A 23,852-nucleotide genomic window follows, 5' to 3' on the forward strand; every position below is an offset into this window, starting at 1 on the left:
CCTTCGGTGATGAGGTAACTGCGAGCACTCGCGGTCAACGATATGTTTCTTCGATGCGGAAGTTCTTCGATCTGACCGTAGGTATTCCGGAGAAGGTTGCTGCGTAGGTGAAGGTCCGGTGAAAGGTCACGGGAGACTGGTACCTCGCGATTAGCTTCGCAAAGACGTCGATGCGGCGAGATTTATCGAGAAGTTGCTCGTTAAAACTTCTCGCCTTAATTCAACGCTCGATATTCGAGAACTCCTTGTCGCAAACCACTTGTCTTTGGCTGTAATTGTATTTAATTGGAGATTCGATTAAAACGCTCATCAAGGGAGAGCGTTCACGTTTTATTTTCTTTACTTTATACAAGGTGAAGGTTGATTTAATTAACGTAACCGGTAAAGGTTAATTCAATTAATTTAACCGGTGAACCAAAGTAATCGGTGAAGTATGAACTGAAATACTGAAAAAATTTTCACCATAGCATTTGCTGTCATAAAACTTTTTTATTTTAATTTGATTTTTATAATATTAAATCGTACGCCGCGATGGATAAATTGCGCTAAAGATTTTGCATTCTAATTTCAATATTGGGCAACGATTCGCAACACTTCTATTCACATCTTGATATTTCCGGGTAATTTATTTTGCCTAACGGATATTACGTTCGAATGTTCATCAGTGATATCATTGTCTTCCTTTACACCTCGTGACTGTATGAGATTACTCACCCGAGACTCTCACAGGATCGATTTTCTCGCATGGGGACTTTTGCACGTATGACGCGATATATACCGGTGCGCGTCGCTCTTGTCTGCAAACCGTAATCGCGAGGGTGCTCTTTTCGGGCGATACGTCGGCGCCGTCGCAGCGGCGTCTCGATGTCCGGCAACGCCGAGTCAGTGCGTCGCGCGACGTCACTCGACCACGTGCTCCGTTGATTGTGTTCTCGCATCCTTTGCATCGCGCGCGTGTGTGTGTGTGTGTGATGTACACTGCCACGAAATTCACGGCTTATCTTCATTCCGCGTGAATGTCCAGGACGTATAAACGCGCGGTCCAGAAAAAGTAAATATATTATTTGCTTTTAGTATATTTTTATATGTAGAACTCGACAATAATATAAACGTAATATTTATAACATAAATATATATATTTTTCTGTCAATGTTTATGCTGAATGATAAAATTTCTATTTATAGATTAGATCGTGCTAAAATAGTTTTTATTTTAATCTTTGATTTTATTTGAATCAATCAATTTTTAGTCGTTTAAATATGAATAAAAATTCTATGGTTCATATTCTTTCAAATAATTTGCATTAGATATTGTAGAAGCAATTATCGTTTTTTATCTAGCAAATCTAGTTTATTTTGCATTAAGTATTCTATCTACAATTTTTCTTCACTTTCATGTTTTTTCTTCTCTTTATCATTATAATATTTTCTGCGAAAGATAAGAACCTACTTCAAGTCAAGTGACTCACGCAGTGATATGATCATCCAGTTTAAATTACAACGCTTTCGTCGATAAGTGTAATAGGAGGTGTTGCGACTCCTTATCTCAATTTCTCGTTTACAATTTACATGATCAAATGGCTCAATGCTCCACATTTCAGAGGTAACCATTGATAGCAAAAATCTTAATAGTCTAGTTTCACTTTTTTTTATAATGCGATTCGAGGATGATACGACAAGGATGCTCGTCAACACTTGTAAATTTCTCTCCACTTTTACATGTTCGATATATCGCGCGTTCTAATAGCTAAAGACAGTTTCATCATGTATATAGTGACAAACGCCATCAATGATTATCTATAATCGGAGACACATCGTCGGCAATTTTGTTTCTGCACGCGAAACTAGGCGCACCGATGAGTCATCGTGAAATACAGCAAGGTTTAGTCTCGTGTGAAGGATGACACAATTAACGATGCTTTTACTCTGATTATAGGTAATCACTGTACGCGACGTTTATTGTAATTGCTCGCAATTTGCCAATCATGCGGAAATACCGCGAGAGAAAACATTTATTGTACACGTGCTGCAAATTTTCTAAATTTAGAATTCAGCGGTGGCAAGTTTAATGTAGCGAAATTTAGCGTTGAGAGGTTTAATTTGGCGCTGAGAAATTTTATTTAATTTAGCCAGGAACTTAGCGTTGACGAATTTAATTTAGTGGCAGATTTAGCGTTGATTTCATCTCACGACGCATTTAGCGTTAATTCTTGCAATAGCGTGATATTAAAGTCGGCAGAGCGTTTAATGCTTAGCGATGGAGGCAAGCGTTTCGTGAAAGCAAGCTTCCTACTTCCTTTTTCATCAAGCGGACGCAAGATTTCTAGAGGGTTTTCTTCGCGGTGGATGCCGTGTAAAAGAACCATTAACCATCCTGTAATAGAGGTATTCAGCGGGTCAGCTTTGACCCCGTGAGTCGGGTCCGGTACCGGTATTCGACGCTTGATTTACCCACGGAGATAGGCACCACGCGACAATATTCCCCGGCTTTTTCCTGCGGGCAAAGTAAATTCTTCGGCGGATTCGTGCCTCCGGTTTCCCCGAGAAAAACTATCCACACAGTGTACTAATGTAGGTCACATTTCCGTTATCTCAAAATACGAAGTGGTTTTCGCGGATATTTAACATGTCGCTGCCTTATTAAAATACTACGATGTAAAATGATTTTATGTCATGAGATAATAAGTGCGAGTATCAGTATGTAGATCAATAGAAGATGACATGGAATTTTGTTCACGATTTACACCATCGTTGTCGTATAATTTCAACGACTATAATTAATGTCTCCAAACTTCTTGTTTACGAAGTTCGTGTTGGAATAATCGCGGGATTATAAGCCCGTAGCTTTTTAGTCATGCATGGCTTCGGCCAATAACATACCATATCAGCATTAATGCAAGGCGTATGATAGAAGTAGCATATCAACTTCGCAGTACTTATAAATATTAAAGCGAATGAGAGATCATAGAGCTCACATATCCGCACTTCCTGCGATTACGGAACTTTTATCGTCTAGTTAGCTGGAGAAATCGATTGGTGCGTAGAGTGACCTGTGAAAGTAATACACTGCCTCGTCTCTCTCGTTTGCATATCCGATTAATTCTGTGGAAGGATGCGTCGTTATATTGGATTTCCTCAAAGGCCGCGGTATAAATTAACGAACGATCCTTGTCGTTTGTGTGCATATAATGCCGCGAATAGGCGTGTGAATGGCGAAGAGCTGGAATTATGAACGATGGGAAACGTGGATAAAGAACGGGCAAAGAGTCAAGGAGATGCTAAAGTCGGGGGCAGCGAAACGCACTTCAGTGACAAGCTCGAGCACTATAACTTTGCAAGCGTTCCCTTTGAAATTCACTCGGCGATGACGGTTTTTACGTTGAAGTTTTTTCGCTTTTGTGAACTGAAGTCCAAATCGTACTTCCTGTACGATGAGAAGAGACCGCTTCGTTTATCGAGAAACAAAGAATTACTGAAATATTCAAAGATTTCTATGCTTAATAATGACCAACGATAAGTAAAATATTGAGGAAGACTCGAAAATCCAAAGTATTAATTGCGTTAAAAGCTTTTTAAGCTTTTAAAGTAAGAACTTTTTTTAAGAACTGGAAAATTACAGATTAAAGTGAAGATCTAGATATTAAAAATCGCAGATAGATTAAAGACATAAATTAAATTCTATTTTTTATTTTATACTTTCTAATTTTATTTATGAGAATATAACATATCAAGAGTCTTTAATCTTGAAAAACAAAATGCAAAATCTATATTTACATTATTTAGACATAAAGTGATAATAAGCCAATGTGCACATTTTGGCAAACAATTAGGATTCTTCATTAACCGGTTAATTAAATGCTTAATTATAGGGTTAACTCGCCTGTTACGAACAGCACAACCGATTCCTGTTATTCCGGTAAACCTAGTGGAACGACTCGTTAACAGTTCCGTAACTTCCGCCTGGTGAATATATTTCCTCCTAAATTTCGAATCAATCAACCGTATCGTATCGCGCCGTTATAGAACTAAAACGACTATCAATATGTTTTCAATCTATTATTAAAACTTTTATTGCAAATTTTTATCTCGATTAAGGAAGGGAAAAATAACGGCGTTAGATTGAAAGGAAGTCTCTGAATTTACATACAAAAGAACGAAATTTCCAGCGCGATAGGGCTGACGCAGCAGCGATAATTAAATCGTTGTAAACATACGGCGCACACCTTTTATGTCTCGTTTCATAACTTTCAACGTACTTTAAACGCTTCACTGCTCCGTTACCTCCGTGCGTTATTATACGACGAGTTTACGACCCATTGCAACCGGCAGTCGCCAGTCATTGCATCCATTTGAAGAAATCGACGATGCGTCTCGATCAATGGGCATCGCGATCGCCGTCGATTGACTCCGTAAAACGTTTTGCCAAGGATTATTATTTATTCTGTCTGGTGTGTCACGTCATCTGTATCGACGATAGTTTGCCGATGCCTGTCATTTAACTCCATTCGAGAAAATACGATAAATATAATCCCACGATCAGCTCCTTCGCGTTTCGCACCGCGCGATGTTTACTCTCGGTGTAACGAAAGATAAACATTCGCGCATCCTCCAGCGAGAACTTTCCGCGGAATCGAAGAAATTGTATTTCATCACAGGGAGATGCGTCCCGAGGGCGAATCAGAAATTGCTCGATCAGTGTTTGCCCTCCTTTTCCGGCGGGCATTCGCACATTTAGCAGACGGACGACGCCTCGATATATCTCCCCGCATTCGGCTCAATTAACTCTCCCGGCAAATTGTCCGAAATTGAATTCTCGTTTCATCACTGCGTATACCTACCAGCTACAATCAAAGTCTGGTTTTTTAGTGAAAGTATTTTCAGTTTATCCCCCTTGATGAAAATTCATGATTTTGAACATAGGATCCGGATATTATTGGTCTTTGCTTAATCGCTTTCGCTTAATCTCGAAAATATCTTTTCATTAATTAATTACATTTTTAAAAGGAAAGAATGCGCATAAAATGATAGAATAAACATAGAATTATGATGCTGCATTATAGTTTATTAATTATTAAGACACTATTACATACATAAAACTTCAACTTCTAACAATAAGTGGACGGAATTAATAAGAGACGCACGCTCGCATAAAATGCTGCGTACGAGAGTAATTATAACAAATAGATCATGAAAAATAATTACGGTCAATCGACTCGCTACTCCAAGGTGACGCGATGTAAATCGATAATAACATCGTATCTATAACAGTACCTTACTAATAATAAGCCTGGGACGAAATCGTGCGGTAAAACGGGTGCATTGTAAGTCGCGGTAGGAGTGAGGCAGTAATACATATAAAAGTTACGCGACAGAATTAGCGTAACATAAAATATGAGTTACCTCACCAATAACGCTCATCATCAACAAAATGGTCAACCTTTTGTACAGGTCCAGAGTCTTTAGGAGGCCAGCTATATTGGCTTCGAATATGTTTTCTTAAGAGAGGATTGGAAGGATTGGAGGATTGGAGAGGATTGGAAGGATTGGAGGATTGGAGAGGATTGGAAGGATTGGAGGATTGGAGAGGATTGGATGTTAAGTCGGACAATCTAGCGCCTATCGCTCTTTGCATCCAGTCACCCAGAGTCATAATCGTATATGGCATCTTTGAGACGGACTCATCACTTGTCAAACTTGTCAGGGATGATAGATCGGCCTGTCTCTTTTTCTGCAATTAGAATGCATTTTAATTATTATTTGTTTCTTTCTCCGAAAATATTACGTATTATTTCCTGCATCGTAAAGACTACATGAATATATTATATTTCATCATAAAAGATCGTATTTTATATCCAAAATCAAATATCTATCGGTGACGTAGTAATATGTTATGTGACAGAATAGTAAAATATAGAATATGGGTAAGAATATATTTTTTTCTCGTATTTGTGTCGTAATTGTTCTTTGAATCGTCGTCTAAATCTAAATTGTCTAAATTGTAGTCTAAATAATCTTTCGGAAAATTCTTGATTACCAGACTTCTCCTCCATCGCATTGTGTCGCTACTATACTCTTGGAGAGGATTGTAACTTCTCTGGAGGTTGCTGGATGGTTGCGCTCTTCGTAGAATTACATTCGTATATGATCTTAAGAGGGGGTTGCCAGTTGGATGTTCATATGCCTCTATATTATCTGGTGACCTGGTTGTAATGACATGTCTCTTTTCCTGCAATTAGAGTGCATTTTAATCATTATTTGTATCTTTCTCTAAAAATATTACGTATTATTTCCTGCATCGTAAAGACTGCATGAATATTTTATATTTTATCACAAAAGATCGTATTTTATATCCAAAATCAAATATCTATCGGTAACGTAGTAATATGTTATGTGGCAGAATAGTAAAATATAGAATATAGGTAAAAGAATATATTTTTTCCTCGTATTTGTGTCGTAATTGTTCTCTGAATCGTCGTCTAAATCTAAATTGTCTAAATTGTAGTCTAAGTAATCTTTCGGAAAATTCTTGATTACCAGATTCAGATTCGGTATATAATATTCTGTATATTGTCTTCTCGATCTTAAAAGGGGATGGTTGGCACTTGGATATGTATATGTTTCTACGTATTGTGATGACCTTCCAATGGCACATCTCTTTTTCTGCAGTTAGAATGTATTTTAATCATTATTTGTATGAGAATATCTACTATATTTTATATTGTAAAGACTGTGAAAATATACACTACATTTTATCATAAATCACAAAAAATCGTACTTTATATCTAAAATCAAATATCTCTAAAAGTTTTTATTCGTTCTAAAGCAAAAATTGCACCAATTAAAACTTAATAAAATTACAGTATTAACAACAATGTATTAAAATTATTAATATATTTTATAAATCTGTAATATATATTCTTATATTCTTTTATTTCAATTTAAAACATTAATTTTTTATTTAAACTTATATTTTTACGATTTCCAGAAATAATTTGTTCTTTTTACACAAGAAAAATTTACATTATTTTTTACTCGAGATTGCAGATAATGAATTGTATGAATTGGAACTTGAGAGATTTTTTTCCGTAAAGAAAGATTTATATCAACGGTATAATTAATAAAATTGCTATAAATCAAAGAAAAATTTTATAGATATAAATTAAGCAAATATGTGTTAGAATATTTACCTTATTGCTATCGGATTGTGCATTTTGTGAATCTTGATAAAGTGCTTCCTGATCCAGTTGTTCTTTTCCAATTGCGGCGTCGTCATTGGTGAGCTGATGGCTTGTCACATGCTTATCTGTAATTTATATTCAAGGCGGATTTATTTTAAGATCAATATACCGCAGTATGTTACAGAATTCGCGATTTACTGGAATTTCTAATATTTTAAAACGAGTTATTTTTAAGAAATATGATATATTAGTTATTTTATCAAGGTGTGTAACGTTCATTAAGTATTTACTATTAGTATCGGTGAGCTGGTTTTTTGGAAGTAAAGAGCCATTGAACTGAAGAAGCTTACCGCCGACTAAGGCCGACTCCTCGGCCACATCATTGGCATACGTAGTGCTCGCAGGCTCGCTGGATTCATTGCTTGTAGTTTCGGTTGATCTTCTATATCGGCGATGCGCTGACTAAGTAAATATTGCACTTAAGAAAACTTCAATAGAATTCAGAGACATTATTTGTCTAAAAATGATACAATGTATATATGGCTTTACTACATAATATAAATTGATGTCATGTATGCCACACATATTAATATAAAATATGAAGAATCATAAAATTATAATAATACGAAATAAATATTATTTTATTAATTATAAAATTAACTATAATAATAATTGTTCTATGTTTGAATGTTGCGATTAGCATCGAATCTTCTCTTTTGTTACGAATAATTGAGTGGAATAAATATTTACCAACCTTAGGGTATTTAATAATCACCGTGGGTCGCGTGTATCCGCGGCCTCCTATCTTTGTGTAACTTCCGTGACTTCTAGAAACATGAGAGGACCAATAACTCGGCTCTGCTAATTGTATAAATTCTACAGTTTGCAAATTTGAATTATCAGGATGTTCTTGAAGCTGCTGCGGCTCTATTTGAAGCTGCTGCGGCTCTGTTTGAAGCTGCTGGAACGCTATTCGAAACTGTTGCGGCTCTGTTTGAAACTGCTGCGGCTCTGTTTGAAGCTGCTGCGGCTCTGCTTGAAGCTGCTGCGGCTCTGCTATTGCTACGTATTGATCTGGTTGTGCATACGATTCTTCCATCGGCACAAGGCAAATATAATCTGAATCAGGTTGCACATTATTTGGCTGGTCACTGTATGTAACAGGTTGAACGAGGATGTCGGCAAATACGACGCTGACTGCTGATATTAGCGTCGCTAAGAACTGAAATAATCCAACAAACTTTATGCAAATTGTTCTAAAAAAAGTAAAAATTTACTTCATAAATTCTTTATAAATAATTCCAAATTGTTGGTTAATGATTTATTCATTTATTAGAGAAATATTTAAATATACAAATTTTAATAAAAAATATAGATAACGAATAAAATAATTATTTTATTGTAAACTTATTAATTTTGTTAAAATTGCTACTCAACATTAATTTAACTTAATAACTTGCATATTCTATTTTTCTATGGAAATAAATTCCGGAAATTAAATGCAAGACAAATAAATATAAAGTACTCATGAGAAATTTTTACTCACTAATCCTCGATGTAGAAGCATCTCGATTTCTTCCCTTCTGTTTTCACTGTTGTTACTGTTCTTCCTGTTCGTCTGCGACTGATACGACACTTCAACCTCTCGTTAAGTATAAATAGCTTATAAAATCGCTGATGTTCGCAACGAGTTTTGCTTGCGTTGCAATTTGACTAATCTGTATATGTTGCGCCTATTGTAAAATCGTTTAAGAAAGAAATGCGAACGTATCCTTAAATGTTTTCTAAAAAATATTATTCAATTGGGTAATTATTATTGATTTAAACGGTTGCATTGTTTTGACCAACACAATACATGATTGCGTTGCATCGTAAGCGTTTCAGTGGGTGTTTGGACATTTTCTCGCGAACATAACAATCATCATGTGAATTTCCGTTTGTTATAAAATGCACGATTGCAAAAGCAATCTAGTAAACGATATGCATATATGGAATGCGCGAAAATGCACTTCCTTGCGAGAGTTCATTGCACTTCGGGGCCAGTGCTTCCGCAGACGTGCTCTAATTATCGCGTAAGTGGGTGGCTAGAAGCCCAGACGTTGATCTAGACTTCTTTCTCGTTGCCGACCACTCTTCGAATGCACATATCGTTAAGAAATCTTTTGCGCCGCTTTCGTCATCGTTATTGCGTACAACACGCGGAGATCGACAGCGAAAGATAAATCGCGCAAAAATTTAAGCTACAATTTCAGAATTCCTACATTTTACACAGTAATGTCTTTTAACGTGTTATTAAATTGCTCATAATAATCGCGGTAATAATTTTGATATTTTCCTCATTTCACGGAGTGAGTGAAAAATTACATCAACAGCGTTTTACGCAACAACTCAATTCGATACCGACATTTCTCAATAGTTATTTACTCCTCAATAAATGTCTTTTTCGCAAAATATCTCGGAGATTGTGCGATCCGTGACGAATGCATCGAGGCATAATAACATGCCGATTTGTTCTGGAAATTGTCCAGGTTGCGTATTCGGTACGTGATGCCGGCGGCGCACCTGACGCTGCGCGAGGAGGACGTGGTGCGACTGACCTTGGAGTTCCTCCACAGCCGTGACCTTCACATCTCGCAGCTCTCGCTCGAACGCGAGACCGGCGTGATAAACGGCCAGTACAGCGACGACGTGCTCTTCCTGCGCCAATTGATCCTCGACGGGCAATGGGACGACGTGCTCGAGTTCATCCAGCCCCTGGAGGCGCTCTCGGACTTCGATATGAGGAAGTTCACGTACTCGATCCTGCGCCACAAGTACGTCGAATTGCTGTGCATCAAGTCCGAGGCGAACGTCATCGCCGCCGGCACGAACGGCAGCGTCGACAACGCCGTGGAGGAGGTCGTCAAGGTATTGAGCGATCTTGAAAAGGTCGCGCCCTCCAAGGAGGAGTACAGCAGCCTGTGTCTGTTGCTCACCCTGCCGCGGCTGACGGACCACCTGCAGTACAAGGACTGGAATCCCAGCAACGCCAGGGTGCAATGCTTTCGCGAGGTGCATCCCTTAGTCGAGAAATTCCTGCCGGGCGACAGGAAGGGCTCCGATTCCGCGCATCCTGTCACCTCGGCGAAGAACGACCGGCTCATTCAACTCATCATCAAGGGCATCTTGTACGAGTCCTGCGTAAATTACTGCCAAGCGAAAGCCACCGGATCGAAAGAGAGCGAACAGGTGATTTTTTTCATCTTTTGTATTATTATTATTATTTTTTTAATTTATTAGAAATTTGGTCTAATATTTTTTTTTGCATAATAATAATAATTTAAATACATGTTACGTCTATTGAAATTTCACAATTATTTATGTATTTGAACGTGGATTAGATAATTAGCTGATAAATTCTAGTAGTTGATTTAAAATTTATTTTCTACATTTAATTTAATTTTAATTATATACTTAATTTTTTTCTATGCTTTTATGTTACAGGTGGAGATGAGTTTTTCGAGGCTACTGGACGGATCCGTGGGTTTTAGCGATTCGGATTTAAGTTTGCTCTCGTGGCTTCAAAGTATACCTCCCGAAACATTTGCTGTACCCTTCGCACAAAGAACCCTGAATGTCGACGTGGAACGTCTGGAGAGGCCCTCCTTAGAGACCTCGTGGACCGAGCATATGCTGATAACCCCAATCAAGCCGAAGACTTTTCCGCACAGCGCCATGCCGTTTACCAGGCCGAGATCCGCCGCGGACATGATGTCCCGTAGTTTAGTACCGGCTCTGGAAGCTGGCCTCGGACCCAGAAGTCCCGGATCCAAGAACACATCCATACCATCGGCGGCGCTCATGGCGCTGTCCATCGGCGACGTCAATCCGATGTCGCGGTCGTCCTTCGCCAGTTTTCATTTGACCGGTTTCAAGAACAACAAGCTGATGAACACCAGCGTCGACAGGCTCTTCGAGAACGAGGGCGACGTCTTCCTTAGCTCAAATTACGCCGAGTTCCAGCAGCTACCTTCGATACAAGAGACCATGACGAATGCTCAACCTAAGGCTCCGCCGAGGACGAGAGGACACTCAAAGAGTCCCGAAGGTGAACTTGCATCACCAATTTTCAACTCTAATTTTATATAATTTCAATCACATATTTTTAATAATATAATTTCTGCATAATTGATAAAAAATTTAATTTATTTTAAGTAATTTCTATTATTTAATGTATACTTAACTTTAATTTTATTAATTTTACAACTAACAAATTATTCCAATTAAATGAAGTTCTGCCACATCGAGAACTTCTATATTATTTCGAAATAATCTGTAATTTTCGTAATAGGTGTGGAAGGAGATCCTTCAGTGACCTCCACTCCAGAACGTAGAGTGGCTGGGAGGGAATCACCGGCGCCCTCGACCGCCAGGAGTTCTAGGAGAGACTCTTTGTCGGAAAAACCTACGGGAGTCGCTGCCAAAATTACGGAACCGACCGCGATTCCGGTTAGAGCAGCCGTAGCTCCTGGCGAGCACCTCGAGCAGAGCTACAACGGTGGTCTGTTTAAGGAGTATCAAAAGCAGAAACAGAGGCTGCAAGAGACCATTCAACAAAAGGAAAGAGAGAGAGACGAATTAGTCAGGCAGCTAACGGCACCATTACCCGTGCAAGTAGCCGATAATAGACTTCAGGGGGAAGGGTAAGTGATTTCTCCAATATTTTCACATTGCGAAATTATAGCGAAAGCGTTATAGCTAAGCGATAAAAAATTACAGTATCAATTACTGAATAGATTCAATAATGATTTTTATCCAGACGGCATTTCTAAAAGAGAATTAAAAAAATTTTACACTTATAATTTTCAGTGTCAGAGAAGTAGATACATTTTTTTAATTAACAAGACATTAAAAAATATGTAGTTTGAGAAATTGTGAGATATATTTGGAGAGGTATCTTAGGAAAATTATTACAGTACAGATGACAATTTGCACAACATATTTTTATCGCATAGTTTATATGTACACACAATCAGTATAGTCTATATAGTCTATGAAGAAATAGCTCTGTTGCTCCGAGAGCATTCAATCAGAAGACGTAGCCCGTTGCATTCTCCAAGAGATGGCGATAGCGGGAAGCCTTTGTCGAGTTTATTGTGGTAAAACATGTGCCGAGAATAGCAGCACAGATTTAGACACCCATGTGGCATCGATCGAAATAACGCGTTACCCTCCTGCTTCTATATTATTTCGAACCCTCCTGCGAGAATTGTTTAAAAAAGCTGATTATTTTGACTGCTTAGCATTGACTTTCAAACTGCTTCTTGGAGTAAGAAATTTTATTTCAGTTTCAATAGCTTTTTTTTATTAAATAATGCATGTGAATCTTAATATCAAATCGTATGAAAAATTAAACATAAAAAATGTAACATATTTGAAATCAAAAATATTATTCAAGAAACTATTAAATTTTGATAAATATTTATTAAAATATTTAGATTTAATAATTGTATAGAATTAACGTAGCATAAAATTTAGAAAGCTTTGAGTATAGTTTTATAAATTTATTATCTGACATTGCATACAACGCGCATCAACCTTAAAAAGTGAGTTTAATGAATATTCATTGATATGTAACCTTCGAGAAAGCGAACGTTATTTACTGAGAGATGGACGTCACAATTGAAGTTGGAATTTGATCACGGTTCATTGGCACCGGCCGCTGATTGTGCTTCAACCGGAAACCGGATACATTTTAAATAGAATATAAAGCAAAATCGTGACCATACAATTTCCGTCAATAGTTTTATCCTATTAGTGATTCACGCGTATGCAACATACATATTTATACTCACATTGTTTCATTCATATGCGTGATTATATCCTGCAAAGTGCGTATAAATATGTAAACTTCACATATTTACGCCTGACCTAAATTTTTATATTCGACCATGATTCGGATATTATGCATTTATGTAAAATGAAAAAATTGATTTGTTTAGTAAAATCGCGTTTTTTAAGAGAAATATTTTACAATTAACCACGATAAAATCACGATACCGCGACGATATAAAAATTCAGAAATAAAGTAGGGTAGCCTAGATTGGGAAAAAGTGGTATAATTGAAATCACTATTTATTTACGACTATAATTATATTATTTTAATTAATACTTTAAAGGCAGTATTTTAGATTAAAATTTTAACACACACATGATAGTAACAAAATTATTATTAGCTGTTATTCATCTTTGGCAAATATTTAGCTAGCATTGAGTATATTTAAGTAGCGTAATTACTTCAAGAGGTGTTTTCCTTAATAACTATTTCATCGCGTCTAGTTAAATAGTATTTTCATTGGTAGTTATGTACGTTTTCATGAACGCACTAACGAGTCTGGTTAGCAGTCACGTTGACGTTTTCGAGGAATGAGTCGAGGAATTAACTCGGTCCAAAGGAGGCTCGAGTGTCTGACAGTTCGTTAGCAGCGAAATACGGTGTATTTAGCGGCGAGACGGTGATGTTTCGCGGTCGATGAGATAGAGGCCAAACGAGAGCCCTTGATCCTTCGGGTTCAACAAACGTGGTTATTCTTGATGATTTGCTAGATTTATCAGATGGTGCGTTCCATTTTCAGTGACATTATAAAGCTACCTTTTGAAGTATTTTGTTTTTTTTAAACGTTATAATTAAAGTTCTCTCTTTTGCACAAGTTGATTTTTAAAATTGTTTGGAACTGTTGTATGAATTTGAAAAGTAAAAAAACTCCCTTTCACTCTCTGCATTCTTAAATTCTATTTAGAAATTTATGAGATTTTTAATTATAAAACTAAAAGAATGACATTTGCTATTGTTCAAATTATTTTATTCTTATTATTATTTGTAACTAAGCGGGAATATGTAAAGATAAATGCACTTTTACTGTCGATTGTTCAAGGTGTAACGCACTGAATTTCCATAACAAGTAGAAAATTACCTTGACTCGACAGCATGTTGATACCAAAGATGGATCCTCGGATTCTTTCGACATCGATGCTGCTCGTAACGCATCCACCTACTTGCGCGTATACGGCGAGATGCAATGCGTAATTAGAACGCGCGAGCGGTCGTCATCGGTAACAATCGAGGCTTTGTTGAAACATCATCGGAATACGAAGTAATCGCGAAATCGTCTCTTTTTTTTTTCGCGAATCAAAGCGCCTCGTTAATATTGAACATTCCAGGTGCTGTAGACGAATAAAAAACCATTTGAAGAATTGTTCCACATCGATGAGTTTGTTTATTGCAGTAATTTTCAAGCGGTTAGAAAATGAAAAGTACATAATTGTGTTACATAATTGTATTACGCATAATTGTGTAACGCGTTTCTTTTAATTTGATATTTTCGCCTGCTAGCTTATATAATAAATATACTTATCGATATGAAATAATTATTACAGTTTGTGATAAAATACACTCAAAAAAATATTTCGCTGATGTAGTTAGATTTCTAGATATCGCAACAAGAATGTATTGCTATTTTTCGTATCTGTGAAAACATTGTTTGTCACATATAGAATTTATAGCAGTAATGTTCTAGCAATAGCTTCTGAAAAATTTAGGTACCATTGCTAAATGTTATTCATTGCATGATCTAACACGTGATTGATCTTATATAGATAGGCGCTTTAGAGAAACTTTCTTTTTAAAGTTCACAAACAATACAGATATATATTCTGTTTCTGTCATCTAAACTGATTAAGTAATTACATATGCAATATCACAACAGTTGCTAATTATTTATCTGTTTTAGTTAATTTTTTACACCTAGAAAATTTTAGCTATTATTGCAAGATCATTTTTTTGAGTGTAGAAACAAACTTTAAATAAATAGAATAATTTTCCGAGCAGAGAATAATTGAATAATTATAAAATTATTAAAATTTGATAAATTATTTAGTAATTTTCAAAAAATAGTTGATAATTTTATCGTAGAATTTTATCGAAAAATTTGTTACACTATATATTTATGTAAAGATCTCTCTTAATTCTATGATAACGCGATTATTTCTTAGAGAATACGTTCGCTGAATTTTTTTTCAAGACACTTTGTAGGTGCATAGGCAATGCACCATGTTCGTGAATATTCACGTAGTGGCGCAATTGCATATTGCGAATTCCATATCCACGTAAGCGTGCCTAGCTACATTCCGAAACGGAGTGAGTCGTGAAAGTTTGTCGATGCAAGCAAATGCAAAACTAAAGTGACGCGCAAGCATCGAAAATTATTTAGCACGTTGACACTTTGTTAGACATTCGAAAAAATTTCGCGTTTCGAATGTAAAATTCCAAATGCGGGCACAATTTAAGAAAGCAGAACGGAGAATTTCATTGCCGATGAGCGAGATCGTTTGTTGAGCGCCGTTTGAAAATTTATTGGGCTCCGCATTCATTTTGTTGATGTAAGGCAGAAAGTGTGGCGATACATGCAAGCTGTTGTGAAATTAAGTATAACTCGCGTGATGATTCTCGCGTGTATCACTTTAACTGCGAGAAATAACTGTGAGGCGCTTATAGCTTCTGTCTTTCGAAGCAGGACATCTGCCAGATGTTCCACGCGCGATTCTCCCGAAAGCGATTGTTCGCGTACTCTTTCACTCGATGTTCTTTCACTCGAAAGTTGTTTGAATCAGCTGGAGGCCAAATTTATTTAGGTCGATCAAAAAATTTATTCGCTCTCTTTTTCTTTATTTCTTTTGTATTAGTAGAGCAAAGAAACGGAGGAATTTTTTCAACAAAATTAACGTCAAATTGACATTAATGAAGTTAAAAAAATGACAACTTAGACCTTTAATGTCGAGAAATATTTATAGTCCCTTTTTATTGCCATATTAAGGTTACTTTTTTGCTCTCCCTCGTATTTATCATACATAATTTTATACAATTATTTTCAGTGTTATTATTTTATTTATTGATATTCTTCTGGATGCTAATTAAGCAATTCCTGAAGTATTTGTCACTTGTCATCTGTCGTTTAATGCCGCCTCGATTCAGAAATAATATTTTTACGATTTATCATAACTCCAACGGAAAAATTGTCAGATATTGGAAGCTATTGTTGTCATATTTCATCGAATCGTTCTCGATATTTCCCTTTAACTTTCTATTTATCAAAATGCACAAAGGAGAGCGAGACTTACTCGACACGCTGTTCACTCCGTTAAAAGAGCGCTTTTCCCGCGTGTTTTTCCCTCTTATCCAGTCTATCTTTACATTTACATTCGAACTTCCCAAGAACTCGTAAAACTTTCTACGCCCCTCGTGATGTATCTGTGTGCATCACGGTTGCACGCTCATTGTCAGTGACAGCTGATTGCAGTGGATGCGCCGCGTGCGTGTATGGACGGCCGGAGGGAGCTGCTGCGAATCAAAGCAGCCTCTGATAGGTTCGCGATACGCTTTGTTATTACGAGCGGAGCTGGAGCCGACGGGCGAGCTCAGTCGAGCCTAATGCCGCTGCCAGGCGGAATCGTAGTCGCCACCGCCGCAGTCGCCGCCGCTCTTGCTCCATCGCGATACTCCACGTCGGACTTCCTCGCCGACAGTATCGGTTCGGTACCGCCCGCAGCTGTGACGGCCACACGGCGACATACCGTTGCTGCGTGACCGCTCTCGCACGCCAGTCTCGCGCGCAAATAAAACGAAACGTGAATTCCGCGGCTTCTTCAGCGGTCAGGCGATCGACGTCGAGAACTCGCCTCGTCGCGTTTCGGAGTTGTTTCGTTCGCGTGAAGAATTCGTGAGACATTTCTTCCTCGATATTTCATCAAGCAGTGGAGTTGCTCGCGCGGAAGAAGCCTCGTGTATCTGGTAGCCTGGCGATGAAAACGTGAAGACGCGGGATTCGACGGCGAGAAACGTGCAGGAAGCATGATTTATCACAAACCGACGACGCCGCGATTTCGCATCGCCGAGCGGATGTGCGTGCAGCCTCCGAACAATCGGCCGACTTACACTAAACAGAATAGTCACAGCAGCACGTGCAGTCTTAGGAGCGTCGGTTCCACGCCGCCGTGCATAAGCCGGTAAATACTACTCGCTTGGCCACTCGATGACATTTGCAGTATTGCCTCTGGCAGAGCTAGACATTCTCCCGAAGTACCGAATAGATAATCTCAACTTAAATCTTTGTTCCAAACAGTTTCATCCTAAAAGTTCATTGAAGCTATCGTTGAAATAAAAAACAGTGCCTCTTAGTTTCAACGAACATTTAACGGATTTCTCAAAAACATTTCTTAAAAAGATATTTCTTGCAGATAAATTCAGAGCTTTTTTTTTTCAGAAAATATTTTAGATTTTGATTAATTGACGATATTCAATAATAATATGAAATATAGGGTGCTGATTTTTAAATTGATTCATAATAGACATTATTTACGATAAGTCGCTTTATAATTCGTGCGTTTTTTTTTATATGCTTATCCGCGTCGACGAATGTGCTATAACGGGAAATAATTAGTAGTTCCGCATACTAATTGGCTACCAGAATGATTTCTGGAAATCTAATTCAATCGCATCTGTTATAATGTTATAACTTATAAGCCGTGCTTAGCAAAGACGCAGTTTGCTGTCGGAGCTGCATCGGGAGCTCATGTCGCATCGGAAAACGTTACCTCGATTGAGAACACAGCACGCGCCGTGATGCAGCGCGATTTTGTATAACGGTAACGAAAACTGAGCCGTGATGATCGGCTGAAGATTGTTTCAGCGATTTAGAGAATGTCATCTGTACAATCGAACCGTTACGTCCAAAAATTCGCAACTCGTTTTACGCTAGAATGAAAACACTGACGAAGGCGAACAGATCCGATCTGCGTTCGGACGACGTTCGAATGATTCTGTCGATTTACAATTCATAGGTAGTCCGAAATTTTGAGGAAGGTAAGGTGTCAATTTTCGAAATTTTACGTACGCCAAGGATCAAGTCTCACATGAATAATGTATTGTGTGTCGCATGCTGTTTAAGCGCACTACGTATGCACACTACGTCGTTTAAAAAAATGCTACATAATCCGTCGTACATGCATCGCCAGCAGGCGCGAGTCTAAGTTCGAGAAGGTCAAGATACCCCGGTGTCTCGTTTCCCCGCCGTGTTAAAATTCGAAGAATGACAACGAATCTCGATAAATCACGTCTTGCTTGAACAGCTAGACTTGAGAAATTTCATGACTCTTCTCAGACTTCTTCATTTCCGTTTAATGTTCGAAAATCACGGTCACAGCTAATTCCCAGGCTTTCTTACATTGAATTAGTTTCCTTATGCGAAAAAGATGATTGAATAGAATATATATATAATATATTTTTTTGTAATTATTTGAAAACAATCTTTGTATCTGGGAAGCAAAGGGGAATAAATTATTTGCTTTATTTTTATATTGTTATAATCATTAAAGAAAAGTTGTATAAATCAAAGAATAAAAGTGAGATCTACATTTAAAAAGACTACTACTTTTAAAAAGAAATACAACTTTATTTTCCTTACATCTGTTTGCTTCTCAGGTATATTTTATTGCGGCAATTACACGCAGTTATTGCGTGTAACGTGCGAGCGCAAGCTGGATTTACGTCGGCTTAGTAGTAAGATTGCCGGCTGGAATGTCAACAAAGACACGAGATTAATAAGTGTCAGACGATCGTAACATTTTCAGCCATAAATTGTTCGTACTTTTAAGAGAATTTATGATTGCGCGTGACGAAACCTGACCGCCGCTGAGAATTATCGTTCGCATCCATTCTGCCGTTTACAGGATAAAACAGCCTTTGGGGAGCAAAGGACCTTCGCCCGTTCACACGAGTGCACCTGTCCGGTCTGGAATCCAGTCGCCGAAGCCCACGATCAATGGATCGGATCCAGTCGCGTAAGTTCTCATGCTGCATCGCGTAAAAGTCCCCGATAGTCCCGCTGCATAAGCGTTCACACATGCGAAAATTTATGGCTCTGTCAGAGGCATTGCGTCATTTAATATCGGTACTTTAACACCGGAGAGTGGCTTTCTTTTCATCTCGGCGCTAAATCTTTTTACAAACTCCGCCATAAATTGTGTCTTTTAATTTACGAACATTTTATTTTTATTTTTCTTTTTGTTTTATTTTTATACTTTTATTTATTTATGTAAAATCTATGTTTTTTTTCATGAGGCAGAGTTTGAATCAATTGTGTATTTTGTTGTTGCAGGAGGCAAAACTCGATGCCAGGTGGCGTTTACGATTCGAGGATGCCGGAAGTACACTACGACGTCATCAAGCCGAAGGTGAGTCAATTGTTAAATATCCCATGTGTGGGTGTGTTACTTTCGTATCACTATCAACTTAATATCTGTACTTTCGTTTTTATTATGGTTGCGATATTACATTTATAACGTTAGATTATTTAATATGATTTATCATCCGGTACCTCGTTATCGCGTAACGATCAGTGACTCGTGAGCACACTGATACTATTACGCGTCATATAGTTATTTTATTACCACATCTATGATAATATATGCGCTGCGTCGTTAAAACAATTGCACGTTGCCACCAACGTGTATAATTCGTGAACGTGTACTTTCTATCCGCCTTTCCTTATTTCCATAAACTTTGACGTAAAACACCATAACCCGTTTATAGCGTCGTCTGTATATGCGCCGGAGAAACCGGCTTTGCCACATTTTCCGTGAATCGATCGAGATATCAGGCATAATCGATCTACGACTTTGTATCGCTTCCGGCATAATTTATAAGAAAGCTCGTTACCACATCGTTTTTACGCCGTGCGGAAGTATGATGTTCAATTAATAAAAGATAGGCGCACCAAAAATGCAACACGATGTGTTCATACAGATAAGTGTGATTAGAAAAAGCCCAAACACATAAAATTATCATACTTAAAAATTTGATTGAATATATTCAAGCAAAAGCTACACTTCATATATTATTTATGTGATTATGAACGACTTGAATAATTCTTAGAAAGAAAATAGTAAATTTTGTATTTCTTAGTTTGTTTTTATTTAATTATTTTGTTCAATTTTTTAATGCAAAAATATCGATTTAATATTGATATTATTTATAATCTGATAAAAAAGAGTTAAGTTTTGCCATCTATCTTTAGCATTTTTTATCAAATATGAGCAAATTATTAAAATATAATATTCTATTAAGCATGTTATTAAAATATAATATTTATTTTGCAATATAATTACATTTTTATCATAAATTTAATTTCTTGCAAGAAGATATATAGGTCTCCCATCGTCGTCAATTAATCTTTCTTAATCGATCTACTTTCGGCTTAACTCTCTTTGCTATTGATTAGTCATGGCTATTAAGAAATTGTCAATTAAACGCTCTAATTGGCTGAACTGCCAATTAACTATAGGATAATCTTCTGTGTGCCCTTTTGCTTCACACGATCGATTTTATTTTTCGTACTCTTTATTACAATCTGCTTGACTATTTATTTTCTTCAAAAGAATATTTTTATATGAAGTATACTTTAATAATTTTTTAAAATTAATTACACATTAAATACACATTTTTTATCTCCGCAATATTTTTTTACGTGATTTAAAATGCACATACGTTACAGTATCGGTCTTGTATATTTTTTTTCTTAACACTGCAATTTATTGCGTGGAATTTTTTGGAAGTCTGAATACACGATACGTACTTGAAATGTTCCTGCAATATGAAATTACACGTTTCCGTATCAAGTGATACAATAGCATTCGGCGCTGTTAAATTTGCATGTCAATTGCTGTTTTTGTCCTCAATAGCGGAAATGTAGGGATTTAAAAAAAGAGCCGAATAACGGCTCATTTACCACGAACAGAAGTGACAAATGAACGAGTGAGCTAGCGTACATGCGAAATGCGATCGGTAACTGTCCACACGTACGTGCTTTTTAAGGAAAATAATAATGATTTTGCAGTCTCCCATTTATTAACAAATTTATTCTGTTCTTATACCATATTATTTCTGCTGTCGCGTATTTCGTGCCTGCCTACTTAAATCTGAAAACTGACGAACGCGTATGCAGAGCACGACTGGAGAATTTATCTGAAAAACTGATCTGAAAATATTCATACTCAATAATCTCATTTATTAAGAAGGAAATTTTTTTCCTTATCGGAAATAGTTTCATATAAATAAAACGCGCGCAATTTAATTCAAATGTATGAAATAAGTTAGCTCTTAATTTTATTATTAATTATTAATCATTGAAAGCGATGTCGCATAAAATGATACAGTGATAATTGATAAAATCGAAGAGTTTACCTAAAAAAATATCGCTGCTCCAGATTCGACGACCTCGATAGTGCGATTGCGTTACGCAATGCAATAAATTCGCGGAAGTGCTATGATGTCAGGCTAGGTGTGGATAATGATGGCTGATGAACGCATTTTATGATTCTCGATGCACCGTGTCGACTTCCTAAACGTAGAAGGCGACTTATTATGATTCCCGCTGCGTTTAATGCTGTATTTACCGATTTCACCGTTGCCTTAGGTCGCTTATTTGTCATTTATATTATGAGCGGTCTTGGCACATCTTGCCAAGCTTTTTTCTCTCATTCGCGCAGAACATCGTTGATACATCGTTGGCAACAACGGTGCGATATATCAAACTGTCGGAGCTGCGGAAACTACCGACAACTGTAACGAAGATTGAAACCTCCATGCGCCTCTGTAAGTGTGTCGCTGAAGGCTGCGGCTAACTTACCGGCTTCTCAGTCTCCCCGTTTGTCTTCGTACAATCAATTCTAACGAATTGTGGATCGGCTATGAAAGTTTATGTTGACATTTCTCGTAAATACCCATTCGCGTTCTACATTCGCGCATCTAGTATGCATCCAAGATCTTCTCATGGTAAACGCGATGACAGTAGGTATTCTCTTATTAATAAAATCAATTTCTGCAGGCAGTTTCTCTCTAGTGAAAATCCGACGATGAAATTATTCTTATTTATTACAATGACAAAATATTCAATATTATAGATGTTTGTGTTAAAATTCCTTAATTATTTTAATAATTATTTTAAATAAGTGTAGTGTAATTAAATTTATTTTCCTTAATTATTAGAATAACGTCGTTTGTTAATTAAATGGCAAATGAGATCTTGTGATCTACGATTAAGAGATAAATTACAACAGCCACTGCGGTAATCCGACGAGACCTCCGAGCACCTACACTCGAAATTCTAATGCCCATTCTTGCTTGACATTAGATAATGTCATGCCGCGGCGCTGTTGGGAAATGCAAATGTATTACACGTAAGAGCGCTGATATTATCATCGCGCCGTCGCTCACAATTAAAAGATGCATCATCTTATTGACTAAAACGGCGCTACTGCGTGGGCGCTTTTCCGAGATTTTTTGACGCATTATGCTCGATCGTCATCACGTAGAGGCTATTTCATGGTCGCCGTTAGTTGTACAGCAGATAGAGTTAGACGAGTTTAAAGGAGTAGTTTAATCAAATCTCTTAAGTTTTCCTCCGAAACTGGTTTACAAGCGCTTTGATAGATACAACAATTGACACTTAAACTCGCGAATGTAACGCGACACCGTGTTTGCCAGCGTATCACTTTTTCAAAAGGGTGTATCCTTTCTTGCTGAGTGAAGTCGCTATTTGCCTTCAGTTGTCAAGGTGAACCGGAATAGACTACCACTTCTTCGTGTAGGTGTCAAATAGAAGCCGGGTAACTCGATAACCCGCAAATACACACGCATTTCCTTCTAACAATACATGACTCGTAACTGAGCGACAGTTGCAATTTGCGCGATAAAATTTTATGATCGTGGCGCCACTTCGCGAGATTCTGCTTGTAAGAGAATAAATACACATCAGATACTTTTATATTAAATCGCGTGACGTTTCTATATATCAAATTATATTTGTTACGTTTCATCGTTAAAATATAATTGCGATAAGATTAATTTATTTACATTAATTGCAATTAATAAAACATTCTTGCATTAATGTTAATTAATGCAATTGTTGTTACATTCAATTATCTCATGTTCACTTTCGAGCAAATTGTGTAGTCATAAACTAACTCGCGTAGTGTTCAAAATATCGTTTAATCTCGGGAGGGTTGTTCGAATTGAATTTACGACGCGGCTTTAATTCGCAGAAATTATATTTGCGTGACCGTGCGGTATGCAAATGCACTTGCAATCTCTGTTGCCTCTGTCGAGTGTAACGCAATTGCAGCTCCATCTCGTTGGCTATATGAAAGAACGTTTCCATTCGCTGGATACCATACCCGCAAATGCTCGGTCTGCCTTCCCGTTAATCAGGAGTAGATGCCGTCAGCCGATTATGGTCGGCAATAAAAACATTCTACGATGAGCATATTAATCATCATATTTGATGGATCCAATGTGAAAGGATCTTTTTTTTTTGTATTTTAATTTTACTCGACGAAAGAGTTACGAAAATTTTTAAATATATATGTATTACGTAAGTAGTTTATTTAGGAAGTGAGCAATAATACAAAAACATATTTTACATTTTTTATGCTAATAGTTCACTCGTCTTAATTTAGTCCGAATTTAGTTCTTATTTAGTCCGAATTTTGTCCTAATTTAGTTATGATAATTTTTGTTTCAATAAGCAATTTACTTAATTCCGAATTTGCTAATTTCTGAATGTGTTTTGTGTAAAAATATAGC

General features: G+C 37.1%; 2 protein-coding genes across 10 annotated transcripts in view; one reads left to right on the forward strand and one right to left on the reverse strand.

Moving 5' to 3' along the window:
• LOC105675447 (WD repeat-containing protein 47) overlaps positions 1–23,852 on the forward strand; it is a 63,554-nt gene that overhangs the window by 8,559 nt on the left and 31,143 nt on the right. For 4 of the 6 annotated variants that reach the window (XM_067355605.1, XM_067355606.1, XM_067355602.1 and 1 more), the window contains exons 2-6: positions 9,706–10,405; positions 10,661–11,264; positions 11,508–11,859; positions 18,941–19,051; positions 19,369–19,444. In XM_067355605.1, coding sequence (XP_067211706.1) covers positions 9,725–10,405; positions 10,661–11,264; positions 11,508–11,859; positions 18,941–19,051; positions 19,369–19,444 — 1,824 coding nt within the window. In that variant the 5' untranslated portion in view covers positions 9,706–9,724. Of the gene's footprint in view, positions 1–262; positions 1,052–9,705; positions 10,406–10,660; positions 11,265–11,507; positions 11,860–18,940; positions 19,052–19,368; positions 19,445–23,852 lie in introns of those variants that run through there. The other 2 variants (XM_067355604.1, XM_012372617.2) reach the window with 2 other exon arrangements.
• LOC105675449 (ras guanine nucleotide exchange factor B-like) lies at positions 5,041–8,830 on the reverse strand. Of its 4 annotated transcripts, none has more exons than XM_012372625.2 (7): positions 8,724–8,830; positions 7,932–8,399; positions 7,528–7,639; positions 7,187–7,302; positions 6,534–6,659; positions 6,034–6,225; positions 5,041–5,727 (listed from the first exon to the last, which is right to left on the reverse strand). In XM_012372625.2, the coding sequence occupies exons 1-7, from the start codon at positions 8,742–8,744 to the stop codon at positions 5,401–5,403; spliced, it is 1,362 nt and encodes a 453-aa protein (XP_012228048.1). In that variant the 5' UTR covers positions 8,745–8,830; the 3' UTR covers positions 5,041–5,400. The 4 variants fall into 4 exon arrangements, with proteins under 4 accessions (XP_012228048.1, XP_012228047.1, XP_067211739.1 ...); XM_012372624.2 differs by having other exon boundaries at positions 7,468–7,639; XM_067355638.1 differs by lacking the exon at positions 6,534–6,659.

The sequence above is a fragment of the Linepithema humile genome, chromosome 5 (genome assembly GCF_040581485.1).
Source record: "Linepithema humile isolate Giens D197 chromosome 5, Lhum_UNIL_v1.0, whole genome shotgun sequence".
Classification (NCBI taxonomy): Eukaryota; Metazoa; Arthropoda; class Insecta; order Hymenoptera; family Formicidae; genus Linepithema; species Linepithema humile.

Coding starts and splice junctions, on each gene's coding strand:
- LOC105675449 (XM_012372624.2), bottom strand. CDS start 8,744: ATGCTTCTACATCGAGGATTA. Junction 7,303..7,467: donor CCAGCTCACCGATACTAATA/GTAAATACTTAA, acceptor TATAAATTACAG/ATAAGCATGTGACAAGCCAT. Junction 5,728..6,033: donor TGCGATGGAGGAGAAGTCTG/GTAATCAAGAAT, acceptor TTCTAATTGCAG/AAAAAGAGACAGGCCGATCT.